Source organism: Periplaneta americana, chromosome 2, assembly GCF_040183065.1.
Source record: "Periplaneta americana isolate PAMFEO1 chromosome 2, P.americana_PAMFEO1_priV1, whole genome shotgun sequence".
Taxonomy (NCBI): Eukaryota; Metazoa; Arthropoda; class Insecta; order Blattodea; family Blattidae; genus Periplaneta; species Periplaneta americana.
Genome location: NC_091118.1, coordinates 30,784,562 through 30,805,219, shown reverse-complemented (window position 1 = coordinate 30,805,219; position 20,658 = coordinate 30,784,562). Strand labels below are relative to the sequence as shown.

Here is a 20,658-nt window from a genome sequence, read left to right as displayed (position 1 = left end):
TACGCCTTAGGAAAACCACGGAATACTTTAGGCAGGATGAGTTGTCTCATATATAAGAGACTAGCCAATTTGGCTATTATGTAGGAGGTGATTGTTGTCTTGAGCCTTGTTGAATCGTCTCAATTTTGAGACTAGCCATTTGGCTATATGATGGCTCAATTACGAAGAGGGGGGAGAGATGTAATTGTTAATTAATTTAGAGTAATTAGAGAGATTCATGATTTCCTCATGCTTTACCATAATAAAATAACACACTGAAATATGAATTGTGTTAAATGATCTGAATGTTAAATTTTCAAGTCTTTGTGAATTGTGCTTGTTTACTTTTCAATTGACGTGTTGCCTTGTCACTAAAAATAATGTTGGCTGAAAAGTCTTTATCATCCGCCATTAGTGTCAATAAATTTTCACAGAAAACACGTCGTTTTGCATGGTCATCAGGTTTCAACTTATGCAATAATTGCAGTTTGTAGGGGTGAAATCGCAGACGAAAACGTAGGACCTTGAAAACGATGGATTTGGAAATGTTTAACTGCAGGCTAGCTCAACGCACAGACTTTCGAGGACTGCTTTTTTTTTCTTTCTTTCTTCTTGTGTTGCCATCTTTGTTTCTGTCAACAATTATCCATTACGCATTTCCTAAAATTCTTTGAGCTGTTCTTTCTAATGACAACGGTATGAATTTCGTAAAATACATAGTGACAGAAATTATACTTAGCCTACATACAAATGGCTTTTAAGGAACCCGGAGGTTCATTGTCGCCCTCACATAAGCCCGCCATCGGTCCCTATCCTATGCAAGATTAATCCAGCCCCTACCATCATATCCCACCTCCCTCAAATCTTTTTTAATATTATCCTCCCAACTATGTCTCTGTCACCCCAAAGGTCTTTTTCCCCTCCGGCCTTCCAACTAACACTCTATATGCCTTTCTGGATTCTCCCGTATGTGCTATATGCCCTGCCCATCTCAAACGCCTGCATTTAATGTTACTAATTATGTCAGGTGAAGAATACAATGCGTGCAGTTCTTCATTGTGTAAGTTTCTCCATTCTTCTGTAACTTCATGCCTTTTATAAGCCCAACTGTGTTTTCAATTGTTTGCTATTATTATTTTACCATACCATACATATTACCATAATGTAGCCATTTTGGATCATTTGGCAGTCGAACCATTTTTCATGTTGTAGCAGAGCACTCCTTTTGACAGTTCTTTCAATAGGTCCTGTTCCAGTAAGAATTCTCATGGACAATAAAGGTATTGATTTAACCCCTTTCGTTATAATTCATAATGCTTGGGTTTGAAGAACTTCTAATTTATTACATACAATTGGGAGTAGTCGTATTAAGTACTTCGCTATCATATGTTAAGAGCGGTTTTAAGTAAGTTTTAAATGTGTTGTTAAGGACTAACAACAACTAAGGAATGGAGAAACTTGCTGCCGAACATTGAAATCTTTCAAATCCAAGTTAGAAAATTATCTTATGACGAGTTGCCAAACTAACTTACTATTATGACAAGTGTTGTATTGCATGTTTCCACGTATTCACATTTTCTTATGTTCTAGTGATATTTAACTTATTTTACATTTTTGTTTTCATATTTTCCGATGAAGGTATGTCTATAATGTGATACGCTGAGCTATATATCATCATAATTTTCCTTACTGTGTGTACTTAAAAATATTGTATTCATTGTATGCTTTGTACTGCACTATTTTATTACTATTATTATTATTATTATTATTATTTTATCATTATTAGTATTATTATCATTGCTTTTTCTTTCTTTCTGTACCGTATGTTATATATTATGTCTGATTTCTACTTACTTGTTGTTTACATTTTATTATTATTATCTTATTCAGTTTTGTGTGTAAAATTATAGTGTACTTTGTAAATTTGTAGTGTTTTTTGTAACGCAGTTTTACTCCTGGTTGAGTGTTAGAGAAGGCCGTATGGCCTTAACTCTGCCAGGTTAAATAAATCATTATTATTATTATTATTATTATTATTATTATTATTATTATTATTATTATTATTATTATTATTATTATTATTAAGGACTATCCTTGCTACTAAGGACTATCTCATTTGCTACCGGCAAGACGTTTAAAATTAATCTGTTTCACTTTAAAATCAATCAGTTCATCCTCCTTTAAACTCTATCTGTCCATCTCTCTTTAAAGCACAACAATCTATCTTTCTTTAAAATCAGTCCACTCACTTTAAACGAAGTCCATCTCACTTTAAACTTAGTCCATCCACATTTAAAATCAGTCCTCCATTTCTCTTTAAAAGCAATCCACCCATCTCCCTTTAAAATGAATCTGTCCATCTTCCTTTAAACTCATCCTTTCTATCTGCCTTTAAAATGAATCTGTCCATCTTCCTTTTAACTCTATCTGTCCATCTCTCTTTAAAGCACAACAATCTATCTCTCTTTAAAATCAGTCTACTCACTTTAAACGAAGTCCATCTCACTTTAAACTCAGTCCATCCACATTTAAAATCAGTCCTCCATCTCTCTTTAATAGCAATCCATCCATCTCCCTTTAAAATGAATCTGTCCATCTTCCTTTAAACTCAACCTTTCTATCTGCCTTTAAAATGAATCTGTCCATCTTCCTTTAAACTCAACCTATCTCCCTTTAAAATGCATCTGTCCATCTTCCTTTAAACTCAACCTATCTATCTCCCTTTAAAATGAATCTGTCCATCTTCCTTTAAACTCAACCCACCTATCTCCCTTTAAAATTAATCTGTCTATTTTCCTTTAAACTCAGCTTATCTATCTGCCTTTAAAATCAATTCATCCATTTATATTTCTTCAAAATAGGGATATCCGGCTTTATAAAGGAAACTTTAAACCAGCTGTGACAAACTCCAAAGGCAATGATTACACGCGAGAGACAGACCACCTGCGAAGTACGGGAGCGGTGCAGAGGTATTTGGCATGAAAACTATAACCAGTGGTTTTTCGTGCACTAACAATGAGTTCTTCGCCAACACCACGAGTAAAAATCGCAACTTTGATGCATCACTAACGTCATTCCTGTCGTCAAGAGCCAGTAAATAATACTAATTTTCTTATTTTCTTTTCAAACCTTCCTCATGAATACAATCAGAAATCTACTGAATTTTTCTCTGGCTACTTGGTTGAGAATTGTGCAGTTTTTGAAAATTAACAACTTCTTTTGGAGAAATTATTTAAGCCACTTTAATCATGAACATTTCTAGAAACTCTCCTTCATTAAAAGGCTATTTCCCACGTCACTACATAGCTGGCTTCCATTCAGTCATAGATCTTTCACTGCAAACCCATCATTCTCCCCATCTTCCCTATTTTCCACCTTCCTCGTCTCCGCTTACGATCCACGTATCTTGATGTTGTCTATCATCTGGTATTTTCTTCTGCACTGAACTTATCTTCCGTTGACCATTCCTTCCAGTGCATCCTTTAGTAGTCAGTTTCTTCTTAACTGGTGACCCAGCCAATTTCTTTTCTCATTCTGATCAGTTTCAGCATTATTCTGTTCATTCATCCACTCTTTTAGCACAACTTCGTTTTTTATTTTGTCCGTCGTTTTCACACGCTCCATCCTTCTCCATATTGTAAATGCTTCAAATTGTTGCTCTTCACTTCGTCGTATGCCTCTGATTGAGGTTCTGGCTGATATATACGTCTGTTATCAGTAGGGCTGAGAAAAAATATTGAATATAGGCTACGCTGCATCGTACGTAGAACTCTGTGTTTACAAAATGCTTGTGTGCACACTCAGAGGCTGCTTGTACAGTCCGCTCCGTATGAATTAACTCATAATAGAATTTACATTTACAGGATTGCTTGTGTTTCAAATTGATTAACTTGGAACAAATAGTGAATATAGAAAAAATATCATTATTATCAATTAAGTTAAAAACATTTTTCCCATGTCCTGAATTCAGTCGTCTTATTATCTGTTCTTTGTTGCTTTTTCGTTTCTTCATTCTGATACAACCTCACGTCACTTAAGAGAAGACACCACTGAAAATCATGAAAATTTTTCCAAAATTTTTTTTAGCTATTTCACTTATTCAGAATTTATATTTTCATACCCCAAATGGATTCAGCTCAATTCTGATTACAAATATCCGTATGTTTACACTTTTTAAATTAAGGCTGGAAGGGGGCGTGGAATTTAAAGAGCTGTCAAAAATGTTTTTCATCGAAGAATTCTTTTTTAAAATTTCTGATTAATTTACATAAATATTCATTTTATTTTCAAATCTATTTTTGTGTGTTCATTTTTGTTGATTCAACACCAACTTTCTTATGCCAAATATTAATCAATCTGGATGAAATTTTTATTGCAAGTATTTATGAGGTAGCTGCATGTTTCTATGCATTTATTTTGTGAGAAATGCTACTAGTTTATTTCATTAATATGTTTCTTAATGCTGCTAGTTTATTTTATTAATATTTGCCTTAAGAAAATATTAATAAAATAAACTAGCAGCATTTCTCACAAAATAAATGCATAGAAACATGCACCTATCTCATAAATACTTGCAGTAAACATTTCATCCAGATTGATTAATATTTGGCATAAGAAAGTTGGTGTTGAATCAACAAAAATGAACACACAAAAAAAGATTTGAAAATAAAATGAATATTTATGTAAATTAATATTCTCCTCCGCTCATTCATCTAGTAACTTCAGGGAGCCAACAAAAAGTTACTAGATTTGTAATCTGAAATTTTAAAAAAGAATTCTTCGATGAAAAACAATTTTGACAGCTCTTTAAATTCCACGCCCCCTTCCAGCCTTAATTTAAAAAGTGTAAACACACGAGTATTTGTAATCAGAATTGAGCTGAATCCATTTGGGGTATGAAAATATAAATTCTGAATAAGTGAAATAGCCAAAAAAATTTGGAAAAATTTTCATGATTTTCAGTGGTCTTCCCTTAAGCAGATCTACTATTGAGAAGTATCGAATGTTCACTCTATCTGCTCCTTACAGACAGTAGAGACACCCTGCAACGAGACGCATTTTGTAAACAATTTATATAGAAATTATTTACTACCCTGAAATCAATACTTTTCTTCAGCCATTATTATCAGGCAAAACATGTCACTTTACAATATATGTCAGAAGAAGAACAATTATTGTTTGTATGCATCTGAAGTCTGGATAAGGAAATACAGTAGAACCCCGAATATCCATCACCCTATTAACCGAATGGCGGAATATCCGACTGTCTATTTCTCGCTTTTTTTTCTTCTTCAGAAATAAATAACTACAGTACAACCTCTATTATCCGCGGTAATGAAGGGGGTGAACTGAACGGTTGATCGAAAAAATCGGATAATCCGTACCTTGAAAGATTTTGTAATTTCCTCCATGGTCTTGTATTTAACTCGCTAGGCAGTGGATCAGAAGTTCACTAATTTAAGTCTAGTTTTCAACGACGGGTTTTTGAGCTGTAAGGAAGTCCTTTGTAATAACTGCCTCAGGAAAGATAGGAATAAAGGAGGTCTCATGTTGTAGATTTACATACTTTTTTACTCTTTACCCTTGTTTTTTTTTTCTTAAATCACACAGTTGTAAATCCAATCTCGTATTCTGATGCGAGATGAGTAACAATTTCTCTTTCTCAAACCATTCAATTACTTCCATTTTTCTTTTCGATACTTAGGATAATATTAAAATGGATTTGAGGGAGGTGGGATATGATGGTAGGAACTGAATTAATCTTGCTCAGGATAAGGACCGATGGCGAGCTTATGTGAGGGCGGGAATGAACCGCCGGGTTTCTTAAAAGCCATAAGTAAGTAAGAAAGCACAATACATTTCCTGTTAACACCCGTGGAAGACATTTTATATACAAGTTATATTATAGAACTGCAATTCGAATAGTAGACAATGCTGTGTAACGATAAAGACTTGTAATAACACATTCTAGCAAAAACATAGCCTATGTAGAACCTACTAATATGATGTACAAAACAGTACTTCATATAAGTTATTTATTCCTGAAAAAAAAAGAAAAAGAGCGAGAAATAGACAGTTGGATAATCCGCCAATCGGTTAATAGGGTGACGGATAATCGGGGTTCTACTGTATATGAAGTACTGTTTTGTACATCATATTAGTAGGTTCTACATGTTTTTGCTAGAGAGTGTTATTACAAGCCTCTATCGTTACAGAGCATTGTCTACTGTTCGAATTGTCGTTCTATAATGTAACTTATACCTATATAAAATGTCTTCCATGGGTGTTAACAGAAAACGTGTTGTGCTAAGTATCGAAAAAATGGAAATAATTGAATGGTTTGAGAAAGAGAAACTGTGGCTCATCTCACATCTGAATACGAGATTGGAGTTACAACTGCGCGATTTAATAAAGAAAAAAACAAGGATGGAGTGTAAAAAAGTATGTAAATCTACAACACAAGACCTGCTTTATTTCTATCCTTCCTGAGGCAGTTATTACAAAGGGATTCGTTGCCCCTTAAAAATCTGTCGTTGACAACCAGATTTAAATTAGTGAACTTCTGAATCCACTACATAGCAGGTTAAATACAAGACCATGGAGGAAATTACAAAATCTTTCATGGTATGGATTATCTGATTTTTTCGATTAGCCGTTCAGTCTATCCCCTTCATTACTTACTTACTTACTTACTGGCTTTTAAAGAACCCGGAGGTTCATTGCCGCCCTCACATAAGCCCGCCATTGATCCCTATCCTGAGCAAGATTAATCCAGTCTCTACCATCATACCCCACCTCCCTCAAATCGATTTTAATATTATCTTCCCATCTACGTCTCGGCCTCCCCAAAGGTCTTTTTCCCTCCGGCCTCCCAACTAACATTCTATATGCATTTCTGGATTCTCCCATACGTGCTACATGCCCTGCCCATCTCAAACGTCTGGATTTAATGTTCCTAATTATGTCAGGTGAAGTATACAATGCGTGCAGCTCTGCGTTGTGTAACTTTATCCATTCTCCTATAACTTCATTCCTCTTAGCCCCAAATATTTTCCTAAGCACCTTATTCTAAACACCCTTAACCTATGTTCCTCTCTCAAAAAGAGAGTCCAAGCTTCACAACCATACAGAACAACCGGTAATATAACTGTTTTATAAATTCTAACTTTCAGATTTTTTGACAGCAGACTAGATGATAAAAGCTTCTCAACCGAATAATAACAGGCATTTCCCATATTTATTCTGCGTTTAATTTCCTCTCGAGTGTCATTTATATTTGTTACTGTTGCTCCAAGATATTTGACTTTTTCCACCTCTTCGAAGGATAAATCTCCAATTTTTATAGTTCCATTTCGTACAATATTCTGGTCACGAGACATAATCATATACTTTGTCTTTTCGGGATTTACTTCCAACCCTATCGCTTTACTTGCTTCAACTAGAATTTCCCCGTTTTCCCTAATCGTTTGTGGATTTTCTCCTAACATATTCACGTCATCCGCATAGACAAGAAGCTGATGTAACCCATTCAATTCCAAACCCTCTGTGTTATCCTGAACTTTCCTAATGGCATATTCTAGAGCGAAGTTAAAAAGTAAAGGTTAATAGAGGTTCTACTGTATGTGACTAGTCGGCGATGTATGCAATGGAGAGGAAAAGGAAGTAGCCATCCTAACCCATTACCTTCTGGTTTAGTTACATCATAAGCTGTGTTTTGTTGGTATCACTTGTGAGATTCAGACCTGTCTTCGGACAGTTGGCTAAACAACAACAACAATTATTCTAAATTATTTGCAATATGTTACTGATATCTAAAAATAATAAGACAATAATAATCTGTAATAAAAAATGAAATTGTATGTATGTATGTATGTATGTATGTATGTATGTATGTATGTATGTATGTATGTACTGTATGTATGTATGTATGTATGTATGTATTCACACTGCAAATGGGTATATATCCGGTGGCAGTGGTAAGTAATTACACTCAATAATGACAATTAATAATAAACACAACTAATTAAAAAATAATTAATTATAATAATAAAATAATAATAATATTAATAATAATAATAATAATAACAATAACAAGGAGCATCCTAAATTAAATGAAGCATGGTCACTTAAAATAACATTTAAAGTAAATCTAATTTGTATCTTAATCCTAAGTTCGAACTAAGATCCACGAGTGTGACAGGTTCATACCTACACAAGTACCTTTCGGCACTACACTTATTTCGCTGTCAACTCACTCACTGCACTGATTCTACCTGATTTCACTAACACTTCTGACCATTTCACTGTTCAAATACTTTGCACAGCCATTTCACTGACACCAACACACTTCACTTACACAATAGACTTCACTGGCACTACACACTTCACTGACCATGGACAATACAGGATAATAAACCATACGTTTGCTACTTCTCATACCAAACCCTTGTGTCATTGACATAGCCTACCAGAATTATTTTTTAATGTTTCGTGAATCTTACTTTGCAGGGCGTGAGGCCATAGAGTTGCAAACATACACATGTATACTTAGTGGCAAAGGAGTGCACGATGCATATAACCGTTAAGCCACGAAACTAACAGATTACAGTGTTTCCTGTTCTCACAATATTTTTCACATAGCTAACTCTGTAATACTATTCATTTTCTACACGCGAAATCTCAACTCTTGTTGTCACACACACAGCGCAGAGCGGTAATGCTGTATGACACGCAGCTGCCCCTTCCGACAGTCTACGGGTAGCCATGGGAAGACAATTTGGTGCTTTCAGCTCAGAAATTGGTTACTCAGTGCTCAAGAATCACACCATTTAAAGCTGACTGACATCGTAATTACGATGAAAGATTTTAGGTTCAAGGTACCAGAGGACTTTTTTTTTACCTTTATGTTCGAAGTACAATAGAAAAAAGTTGTTTACTCTGACGTCACTGGTAGTGCCATGGAAACAGAATGTTGGTGCTTAGTGATTTTTATTTATTTGTTTATTTACTTGTTTATTTATTAACTTATTTATTTATTTACTAATTTCTTTATTTATTTATTTATTTATTTATTTATTTATTTATTTATTTATTTACTTATTTATTTATTTATTTATTTACTTCTTTATTTATTTATTTACTTATTTATTTATTTACTTATTTATTTAGTTATTTATTTACTTAGTTATTTATTTATTTAATTATTTATTTATTTACTTATTTATTTATTTACTTATTTATTTATTTATTTATCTATTTATTTACTTATTTATTTATTAATTTATTTATTTATTTATTTATTTATTTATTTACTTATTTATTTATTTACTTATTTATTTATTAATTTATTTACTTATTTATTTATTTATTTACTTATTTATTTATTTATTTACTTATTTACTTATTTATTTATTTACTTATTTACTTATTTATTTATTTATTTACTTATTTACTTATTTATTTATTTACTTATTTATTTATTTTTTGTATTTCTTTATTTACTTATTTATTTATTTACTTATTTATTTATTTATTTACTTATTTACGTATTTATTTATTTACTTATTTACTTACTTATTTATTTATTTACTTATTTACTTATTTTTTTATTTACTTATTTACTTAATTATTTGTTTATTTATTTATTTATTTATCTATTTATTTATTTATCTATTTACTTATTTATTTATTAAATTATTGATTAATTTATTTATTTATTTACTTATTTATTTATTTATTTATTTACTTATTTATTTATTTATTTATTTACTTATTTATTTATTTATTTATTTATGTATTTACTTATTTATTTATTTATTTACTTATTTACTTGTTTATTTATTTACTTATTTATTTATTTATTTACTTATTTATTTATTTATTTATTTATTTATTTATTTATTTATTTATTTATTTATTTATTTACTTGTTTACTTATTTATTTATTTATTTACTTATTTACTTATTTATTTATTTATTTATTTACTTATTTATTTATTTACTTACTTATTTATTTATTTACATATTTACTTAGTTATTTATTTATTTATTTATTTATTTATTTATTTATTTATTTATTTACTTATTTATTTATTTACTTATTTATTTATTTACTTATTTATTTATTTATTTATTTATTTATTTACTTATTTACTTATTTATTTATTTATTTATTTATTTATTTATTTATTTATTTATTTATTTATTTATTTACTTATTTACTTATTTACTTATTTATTTATTTATTTATTCACTTATTTATTTATTTAATTATTTATTTATTTATTCACTTATTTATTTATTTATTTATTTATTTATTTATTTATTTATTTATTTATTTATTTATTTATTTATTTATTTATTTATTTATTTATTTATTTATTTATTTATTTATTTATTTGTTTGTTTATTCGAATGACAGGTACATAGATAACTTATATTTTGACCTTAACACAACCTCAAGATTAAAACAATATGACTTCATACAACTTAAAATTAAATCTAATAAAGCAACTAAACTAAATATGAGAAATGCGTGTTATTATTCGGTTGAGAAGCTCTTATCATCCAGTCTGCTGTCCAAAAATCTGAAAGTTAGAATTTATAAAACAGTTATATTACCGGTTCTTCTGTATGGTTGTGAAACTTGGACTCTCACTCTGAGAGAGGAACATAGGTTCAGGGTGTTTGAGAATAAGGTGCTAAGGAAAATATTTGGGGCTAAGCGGGATGAAGTTATAGGAGAATGGAGAAAGTTACACAACACAGAACTGCACGCATTGTATTCTTCACCTGACATAATTAGGAGCATTAAATCCAGACGTTTGAGATGGGCAGGGCATGTAGCACGTATGGGCGAATCCAGAAATGCATATAGAGTGTTAGTTGGGAGACCGGAGGGAAAAAGACCTTTAGGGAGGCCGAGACGTAGATGGGAGGATAATATTAAAATGGATTTGAGGGAGGTGGGGTATGATGATAGAGACTGGATTAATCTTGCACAGGATAGGGACCGCTGGCGGGCTTATGTGAGGGCGGCAATGAACCTTCGGGTTCCTTAAAAGCCATTTGTAAGTAAGTAAGTAAAGTAACTAAACAAAATCCTTAAAGAACTAAAAACTAAGAACTAAACACAGTCATGAGACTTCTCGCTTCCCTGTATCTGGCACATTCTGATAGTGAATGAAAGAAATATGGATATCGGAAAAAAACACAACTGAAGGTTGACACATGCAAGGCACTGTTACTTACCAAAGTTAATTTTAGCCCTGGTTACGTAACAGATTGATCATCCTAATGGACTTTCAAGACTACCACTTTTATCAATTTCACGGTGCTGCCATCTAACGATTGGAAAATAAGTCACATTATAACATGGAATTACATGGAGTGATAGCACAGTCTACTATATACAGACACGAAGCTTGGGATGATTTTTTGCAAATCTCGCGATAGTTGCTAGCTGCTTGGAGCGCAGTGAATACTAGGAATAGTAGACTGTGCCACAGCTATCGTGATCTAATACAGGCCGTAGGCAGACCATGTAACTCGCTTAACCCGATCACGAAGGGCGGCGTTTCAACCATATAAATTAGTTTGAATGCATACACAGTAACATATGTTTCTCTAAAATGTAGTGTAATTCCATTAATAAAATTTAAAACAATGATTATGAGACACTTCAGATATAATTCACTTGCGAGTTAAGATGTAATATTATTTATGGGGTGAAAATTACGTTGTTCGTATGTGTAATACCTGCCTTTATTTCGATTAAATATTGCGAAATTCTTGTACATTCATTTATGCACGATTCAATAATTTTCAATTGCACCGCACGGATATTTAGATATGTTGAAATTATAGGTTACTAGTGGCTTGTGCAGCAAATACTGCTGCAAACTAAGTTCATTAGACGTTCAAATAAAAATTTTTCAGATTTATTTTCAATGAAGAATACTTGTATGTTTGACAGTTATTTGCTTCCATAATAATGAAACATACTCCCTCTGAATGGATTTTTTTAGGCCAAATACTTTTTCTTGAACCTATCCAACTTCAGTTTTTGAGTTTCAACGCGAAAAAGCAAGTATCAATGTCAGAACCATAGCAGTAGCTATTTCAGGTCATTGAGGATTGTAGGCAAAAGTTAAAAAAATGTCAGGTTAGCTAAGCTTTCGAACAATAGCATTTTGGTATAGCTGCTGCATGTAGAACTTGAAATGTAGAGCATAATATCATTTTATCCTAGTACGAGATCTTGCTGAAATGATCTGGAGACTACAAAATTTTCTTATTTTATCAGTAAGTAATACCTTTTGATCTTTCCTTAGGAACTGTAATTTTTGCGCTCTCTCGAGCCAATACTGAAGACACTGACACATATCAATATCTACACTACACCGCCATTAAGTATATGAAAAAGACCCAACCCCACTGGGTTAATAAGTATAAAAATATTTGATTTTTAATAACAATATTATTATCTTACTTAAGTTTTGTAGTTATATACAGCAGCCACTCAGTAAATTATAAAAATAAAGATCTAAATTAAGATAATCTCTACATTTACTTACATAACCACAAAACGTTTCACTTTCATGTCATCAATATAGCATTAATATTATGTACAATTAATGAAAAATAGATGCATCATGATATTAACTACAATAATATTTAATTTCTAATGGTAATAATGTCATCAAACCACCTCAAGTTTCGTAGATTTGAATATCCAATACACAGCTGTACTCAGAAAATTATACACTGCAGAATCAGTTTTTAAAAACAAATTGAATTGAGCTCTAAATATGTCGGCAATCCTGCAGGTCATGGCCTTCGTGTAATAGCCTATTGTTTATTGTAGCGTGTGTTTTGTTCTGAAATTCAATCAAGTCGGCCGTGAATGCAATTAATTAGTTCTCAAAACTGACGAAAGATGGATTTTGGAAAAAAGGAAAATGATGTAGGAAAATTGACATTTCACTGAAAACTACTACTTTTCCGAAAAACTTTGGGTTCCAAGCTTCAAAATGAGGGGTCATTTATTAAAATCCGTTCAGCCGTTTTCCCGTAATTTCCATTACCAGTTCAAATTATATATATAGATGTTTACTGTACCAGTTGCCCCTTTCTGTCTAAATTTAGTGATCTCCAATGCCTTGCCATTCATATGAAAATTATAGGTTATGTTTACTATATTTAACTTATATTCCTAAATTTGCAATCATACATTATAATTAAACATAATGTCATGTATGATACCCCGGACATTCAATTTGTCTGTATTTTAATAATACAATTGAGTACTGAATTATTGCATTTATCTACTACTTAAGAGACGAAGTAGGCTAACACAATTGTACGTACACTAATTTCATAGGAGTGGTATGGTAAATGTTTTGTCTAGAATTAAGGAAGGTAGATGTGCTAAATTGAAATCACAATATAAATTCTTTTTTATTAAACCTCAAAATAGCTTCCATTCTAAACTTGAAATGTTGACGCGAATAGATTATGTTAACATGTAAAATTCTCTTCACATTAAAATAACACAGTTTTGTAATTATTTCTGCAACATATTATGCAACAAGAGTAAACGGAACTTATGGACACATTACACTAAATAAAGGTTAGCAATGATAAGCAATAAAGTTATAATATAATATTTCACTGAGCTACATACACTGAAACAGAAAACCCAAACAAACATTGCGGCCTGGTCTATATCTAAAAAGCATTGACTGTGCCGTATTTCGCATTTTTGTGAAAAGCTATGTAAACTGTGAAATGTTCCTTATCGGTTGTAATAAATGTAAATGGCTAGAATACAATAATTTGAATAATAATATGGGACAAGGAGACGTTTGTAGTACTATAAATTGTAAGAAAAAGAGGTTAGAATTATCCTTCTTCCGAAAGGTCCAGGAAGGTTTAGTTTATAGAATATAATATATATATTTTATGAAAATAGTATATAAACCTTATGTATTTCATATTTCAGTAGTGGAAAGAAGTTCAAAAGAACACGATATCGAAAGTACAATACAGTTTATGGTCTGCTAGGGAAAGAGTCTATGATGAGGCGATAGTAGCGATTCTGGTGGTGAGCAACTGTCTATGGATGCATATTTCAACTGTCTATGTTTGCATATTTAGTAAGTATTAAGCTTCGTGACTGTATATTCTAGACTGTGGTGATAGCTTGCAACTGTACCTCCACCTAACGATCGTTACCAAAAAATTCCTTTTCGAGGGTGGAGAGACTGCTGGTTCTCTTTCTATGTTGCCATTTCATAACATGGGACTGCCCGATCTAATATATTATATGATCAGAGATTTTAGATATAGATGCTTTGACTTCTTTACTTCCTTGAATGGGAACAAGAAACTTCTTATGGAAATGTGTTAATAAAAATATATAGCCTATGCCCTTTAAGTGTTATTAAGCTAATGTAATTTTGTGTTTTGTGTTATGATCAATAGATTAAAATTTTTTTTCTTGTGTTTTCGTAATTTTGTTGCAAGCCTATATATGACTACGATAAATCTTTAACAATTAATGCCTACATTGTGTTTATATTATTTTGAAATTAAATAATTAAATTTCTTTTTCCGGTATCAAATGTTATACTATAATGAAAGTGAGCTTCACGCAAGACTGTAGTATTGATACCGGTAAGTGTTCCGTTTTTAGCCTCAGAAATTCTGGCCACATTAACTCAGAACGAAAGTCTTTCGATTATTTTGAAATTTGGTAATGGGACTTGTTTTATAGTTCAGTTGATTTCGTAACGAACAAAGGTTGTAATGATACATATAGGCCTAGGTCAATTTATCCGCATATAGTATAAGGTTGTTCCCATGTACACGTATTAATAAATTCATTTAACATAATGATTTCTGTATTCCACAACAAAATTGTGCGCTGTAATAAGAGGGTTAAGATTTAACTGCGATAATAATAATAATAATAATAATAATAATAATAATAATAATAATAATAATAATAATAATAATAGTAATAATAATAATAATAATAATAATAATAATAATGGTTTCATTTAACCTGGCAGAATTAAGGCCGTAAGGCCTTCTCTTACACTCAACCAGGATTAAAATTTGCTTACATAGTTGAACATAAAACTGAATCGGAATTAAGTAATTACATACTGATCCAATTTAGGTACATAATGAGATCAAAAGAGGTAGTTACATAAGAATTTACCTCATAAAATAAAAATAAACATAGTGGAATACATATTAATGTTGTTAGAATCAAATACGAATCACATAAAAACAGAAGCCGATAATTCAATAAAAAAATGTACACAGTAAAAATTAAAATAAACACATTAGTATACATGTTAGTATTAGATTACAATTAAGTAGGATTTACATAATTAAACCAGAAACCGACAATCGAATAAAATGTACACAAAAAATGGATTAATAATTAAAAAAACAACACAGTGGGATACATATTGGCGTTAAGTGATAAATGAACACGATTTACATTATTACACAATAAAAATAAGAAACAAAAAAAAATAAAATAAAAATAAATACAGTGGAACACATTCCATAATGGGCGTTGGAACGTTCATTTTCTAAAAGGAATAATCGCATATCGCCTACGTCACAGTTTTCATTCGCCTGCTGGCAACAGGTATGTCCGGTGAGTAATTGAACGCCCTCTCGGGTCAGTATGAAGCTTTATTCATAACAGACGTTTTAATATCCTGCACTATATTTTCCTCATGACCATATTCGTCTCGGAGGCTGCAACCTCATGAACGCCTACGTCTGTCTGTAGGAGAGCAGAGTTGGTTATCAGACTGAAGTTCAAGTAATTGTTCCACAACGGAAAATTATTAATTTCCACGTGTAATTTATGTAGTTTTCCTTAACACTTTTCCCTCTGAATTCCACCGTGACTGAGAGTATTGTCCTGCGTTTGGTTACCTGAAGGCTCCAAGCAACCCGCAATAAGTTGACAATAGGTTTAATAGAAATACTTGTAAGTTAGATTTACTTTTGCTTATATTAGTCGTTATTTATAGCATAGCATTTATTTTAAGTCATAGGTTTATTGCATTTATTTATTTATTTACAGTTAGAATTAATTTTACACTTATTTTATCTATGTTATTTTATTGCTGTAATTATTGTAATTTTATTGCTGTAACTAGCCGTACCCGTGCGCTCCGCTGCACCTGTTAGAAATAAATATAAAGTAATTACATAATTAAAGTAGGACGTTTAATCCAGGGAACATTCGTGTTTGATAGAAGGATAAATCGTTTAATATGTTGCTTAATTTAAATTGTATTTAAATAATTAAAATGCGATCATTTTGGTGCAATGACAATTCCTTTAACATGTTTCTTAATTGTTATTACATGCAACCATAGTTTAATGAAGATTGACATATCATTTAGTTTTAATGTGTATACTTTATATTACTTGCTATATGTTTCAGAAGTTACTGTAATAACATTGTAGAATTATGTCCATCTAGAGAAACTACACTTTCCAATGGTGAAATAATAATTAAACAATTAATTAGCTTCCGATATTACTTCATACAAACACAGAAACATTCTCTGTAGGCTATGTTTAATAGCTTTCGATTGTTGTTGTCCAAAGCCCCTTATAGATGAGGTCATTTGTTTATAATTTCAGTACAGCGCCTTAGATGGCGTTGTTATTGTAATTTTAAAACTCATTTATCTCATTAAATATCAGTCCTATCAAAATTTTGTATAGAATAAAACTTATCGGAAATTATTTTTAAAGAAACGTTTGTTATGTAATATTTTTCATGAAAATCAATAATAAGCGAGATATGTCGATTTATTTAATTCAGGCTCCTTTATAACCCACCTTTTAAATGAAGTATTTTGAATGCCATATAGCCTAAAATCTAAGTTACAACGAACTTAATTTATATTCCGATTTTCATATAAATCGATTCAGCCATTATCGCGTGAAAAGGTAAAAGACATGCAGACAGACAGACATACAAACAAAAATTTCAGAAAAGTGATTTTCGGTTTCAGGATAGTTAATTATACATGTTAACACCAATTATTTTTGGAAAATCGAAAATTATCAGAAAAATGTTGGCTACAGATTTTTTATTAGTATAGATTACTGTAATGTTTTTGGATATTATATATCCTGCCACCTACATACATTATCTCCTGGCCTAGTTGCCTCATAAGCGGTACCTTCTTGGTATCACTTCTGAGGTTCAGACCTGTCTTCGGACAGTTGACTAAACAACAATAAACAACATACATTATCACCTTCATGTCATTCAGATGCTAGATAACCGTAGCAGTTGATAAAGCATCGTAAAATAACTAATTCCCAAAAAAAAAGACAGTCTAAATGATTTGACATAGGCAACTTACCAAAAAAAAACCGGCTGAACGGTAAAAATAAAACCATCCAAAAATCAGAATAAATAACAGTTAAGTAATAGACAATCAATGTTTGCATGCGAATATTGGGATGGAGTTGAAACTAATTATTTTTCACTTAATACAGTTTTAATATCGCGTGTGACAAGGAGGACCCGCCAGACATGCACCGCGCAGAGTGCAATGGCCTGGCTCAACCCAGACTTACTTGCGCGTCTAACAATGCAATGGTGCATGGAAGATCTTCGTAATAATTGGGGAATTGGGAGAATAATATTGCCGTGAGAGCTCCTGTTTTATACAGGAACTGAGGATAATTAGCTGGCACGCACGCACGAAAAACAATACAGACCGCTACTGGTGGAGTATAAATATACCCACCGAAATGTATGATTATTGCAGACACCACCATGACTTCATACACCGTCTTAGCGTTCCTGGCTCTCCTAGCCTGCGGCTTGACTTCGTCTTTAACTCTCAAGGACCAGCTGACACGTAAGTTTCGGTACACCACAAATAATTTTCATATTTATTTAATGGTATTTATTTGGTATTCTCAAGAAACTAGTTCGATTAATTAAAATGTATCTTAGTGAAACTTACAGCAGAGTCCGTATAGGTCAGTTTCTATCTGATGCTTTTCCAATTCACTGCGGGCTAAAGCAGGGAGATGCACTATCACCTTCACTTTTTAACTTCGCTCTAGAGTATGCCATTAGGAAAGTTCAGGATAACACAGAGGATTTGGAATTGAACGGGTTACATCAGCTTCTTATCTATGCGGATGACGTGAATATGTAAGGAGAAAATCCACAAACGATTAGGGGAAACACGGAAATTCTAGTTGAAGCAAGTAAAGCGATAGGGTTGGAAGTAAATCCCGAAAAGACTAAGTATATGATTATGTCTCGTGACCAGAATATTCTACGAAATGGAACTATAAAAATTGGAGATTTATCCTTCGAAGAGGTGCAAAAATTCAAATATCTTGGAGCAACAGGAAATTAAACGCAGAATAAATATGGGAAATGCCTGTTATTATTCCGTTGAGAAGCTTTTGTCAACTTGTCTTCTGTCAAAAAATCTGAAAGTTAGAATTTATAAAACAGTTATATTACCGGTTGTTCTGTATGGTTGTGAAACTTGGACTCTCACTTTGAGAGAGGAACAGAGATTAAGGGTATTTGAGGATAAGGTTCTTAGGAAAATATTTGGGGCTAAGAGGGATGAAGTTACAGGAGAATGGAGAAAGTTACACAACGCAGAGCTGCACGCATTGTATACTTCACCTGACATAATTAGGAACATTAAATCCAGACGTTTGAGATGGGCAGGACATGTAGCACGTATGGGCGATTCAGAAATGCATATAGAGTGTTAGTTGGGAGGCCGGAGGGAAAAAGACCTTTGGGGAGGCCGAGACGTAGGTAGGAAGATAATATTAAAATCGATTTGAGGGAGGTGGGATATGATGGTAGAGACTGGATTAATCTTGCTCAGGATAGGGACCAATGGCGGGCTTATGTGAGGGCGGCAATGAACCTCCGGGTTCCTTAAAAGCCAGTAAGTAAGTAAGTAAGTATTTATTTATTTAATGAGTACATTCCTATAGACTACCAGTCTTACTAATAAACCGTGTATAGTTATTATACAAGACTTACGCAGAGTTGAGAGAGAAAACGTTATTAATAAACCATGCATAAGCAATGGATGTATAAACAGGCTGTAACTATACAATGGGAATTGCTTTGCAGTAGTTATATACGCGAAACCCCTTGTTTAAGCGTTGTATATAGAGAAAAAATGGCCGCCCCTCTAACAGCTGTTCGTATCGACTGTCATTTTATGATGATGGTTGCCTTGTAACCACAGAAGAACAAACCAATGAGCACAATAATTAGAATAATATTGCTGTAGCTTGTACTCTTTGACCAAAATATAGTGTGGTAATCGATTAGAGCCAGTTCTACTATCGTTACTTAACACGCCACACTAGAGCGCTCTACCGGATGCAATAGAGAACCTCAGGTATTCTATTACCTTTCGTAACGCAACTATGACGTAGCTGTGTAACAATTATACTGTTATACACGACGTATGTAGTGATTATTAGTAAGGAATTAACACACGACGTATAAACGAGCTACTCATTGCATAAGTATAAGACAGTTAAACGTCTGTATATAGAGTTTCTATTAGTAAGACCGTACAACAGGCGAAAGTGTACAGAGGAGAAATGATTGATTGAAGTGCAAGATATATGACCTTCCCCTGAACTCGCTGAATGGTCAAATCTGCAGGCGATCCGGGTTCGAGTCCCGATCGGACATGAGGTTTTAAATTGAAAAATCCATGGACACTTGCGGGGGACAAGGTCGCAGTTGGGGATTTCTCGGGGTATTCCCGTTTCCCATATTAGGAATCTACATCATTCCGTCAACATTTCTCCATTCCGTTATCATTCTATAATATTTCTTAATTTCATTAAGGCGGTGCTATACTAAAAATAATAGAATTTTGACAAATTTTATAATTTCTTTATTTTCGCGCTAAAAAGTGTACGGTTTCATGAAAATTTTATCTTATTATCTTATTTATAAGTATACTTTTATATAATTTGGTAGAAGTCGTGTTAATATATGAGTTACGTGCAACCAGAACTTTAAATTTAGTTATCTTAAAAAAGAAAATTTCTACGTTCTCAAAAAGTATTAATTTTATTTCTCAGTGGTTAAAGTTAGAGTGATGAAACTTTGCATACTTATTCATGGCTTGTCAGTATATCCATGCTTATCAGTATACCCATGGCTTGTCAGAATATCCATGGCTTGTCAGTATACCCATGGCTTGTCAATATATCCATGGCTTGTCAGTCTGCCCATGCCTTGTCAGTATATCCATGGCTTGCCAGTATATTCATGGCTTGTCAGTATATCCATGGCTTGTCAGTATACCCATGGCTTTTCAGTATATTCATGGCTTGTCAGTACATCCATGGCTTGTCAGTATATCTGTGGCTTGTCAGTATACCCATGGCTTGTCAGTATACCCATGGCTTGTCAATATACCCATGGCTTGTCGGTATATCTATGGCTTGTCAGTATATCCATTACTTGTCAGTATACTCATGGCTTGTCAGTATATCCATGCTTGTCAGTATATTCATGGCTTGTCAGTATACCCGTCGCTTGTCAATATACCCATGGCTTGTCAATATATTCATGGCTTGTCAGTATATCCATGGCTTGTCAGT

General features: G+C 32.4%; 1 protein-coding gene across 2 annotated transcripts in view; it reads left to right on the top strand.

Moving 5' to 3' along the window:
• The window catches only part of Obp93a (Odorant-binding protein 93a), a 288,764-nt gene that overhangs the window by 248,479 nt on the left and 19,627 nt on the right, over positions 1-20,658 (top strand). The window contains exon 1 of one of the 2 annotated variants that reach the window (XM_069819698.1): positions 17,810-17,900. The exons of the other annotated variant lie outside the window; for it this stretch is intronic. Within the exon in view, the coding sequence (XP_069675799.1) occupies positions 17,816-17,900 (85 nt within the window). The 5' untranslated portion in view covers positions 17,810-17,815. Of the gene's footprint in view, positions 1-17,809; positions 17,901-20,658 lie in introns of those variants that run through there. 2 annotated transcript variants of the gene reach the window in all.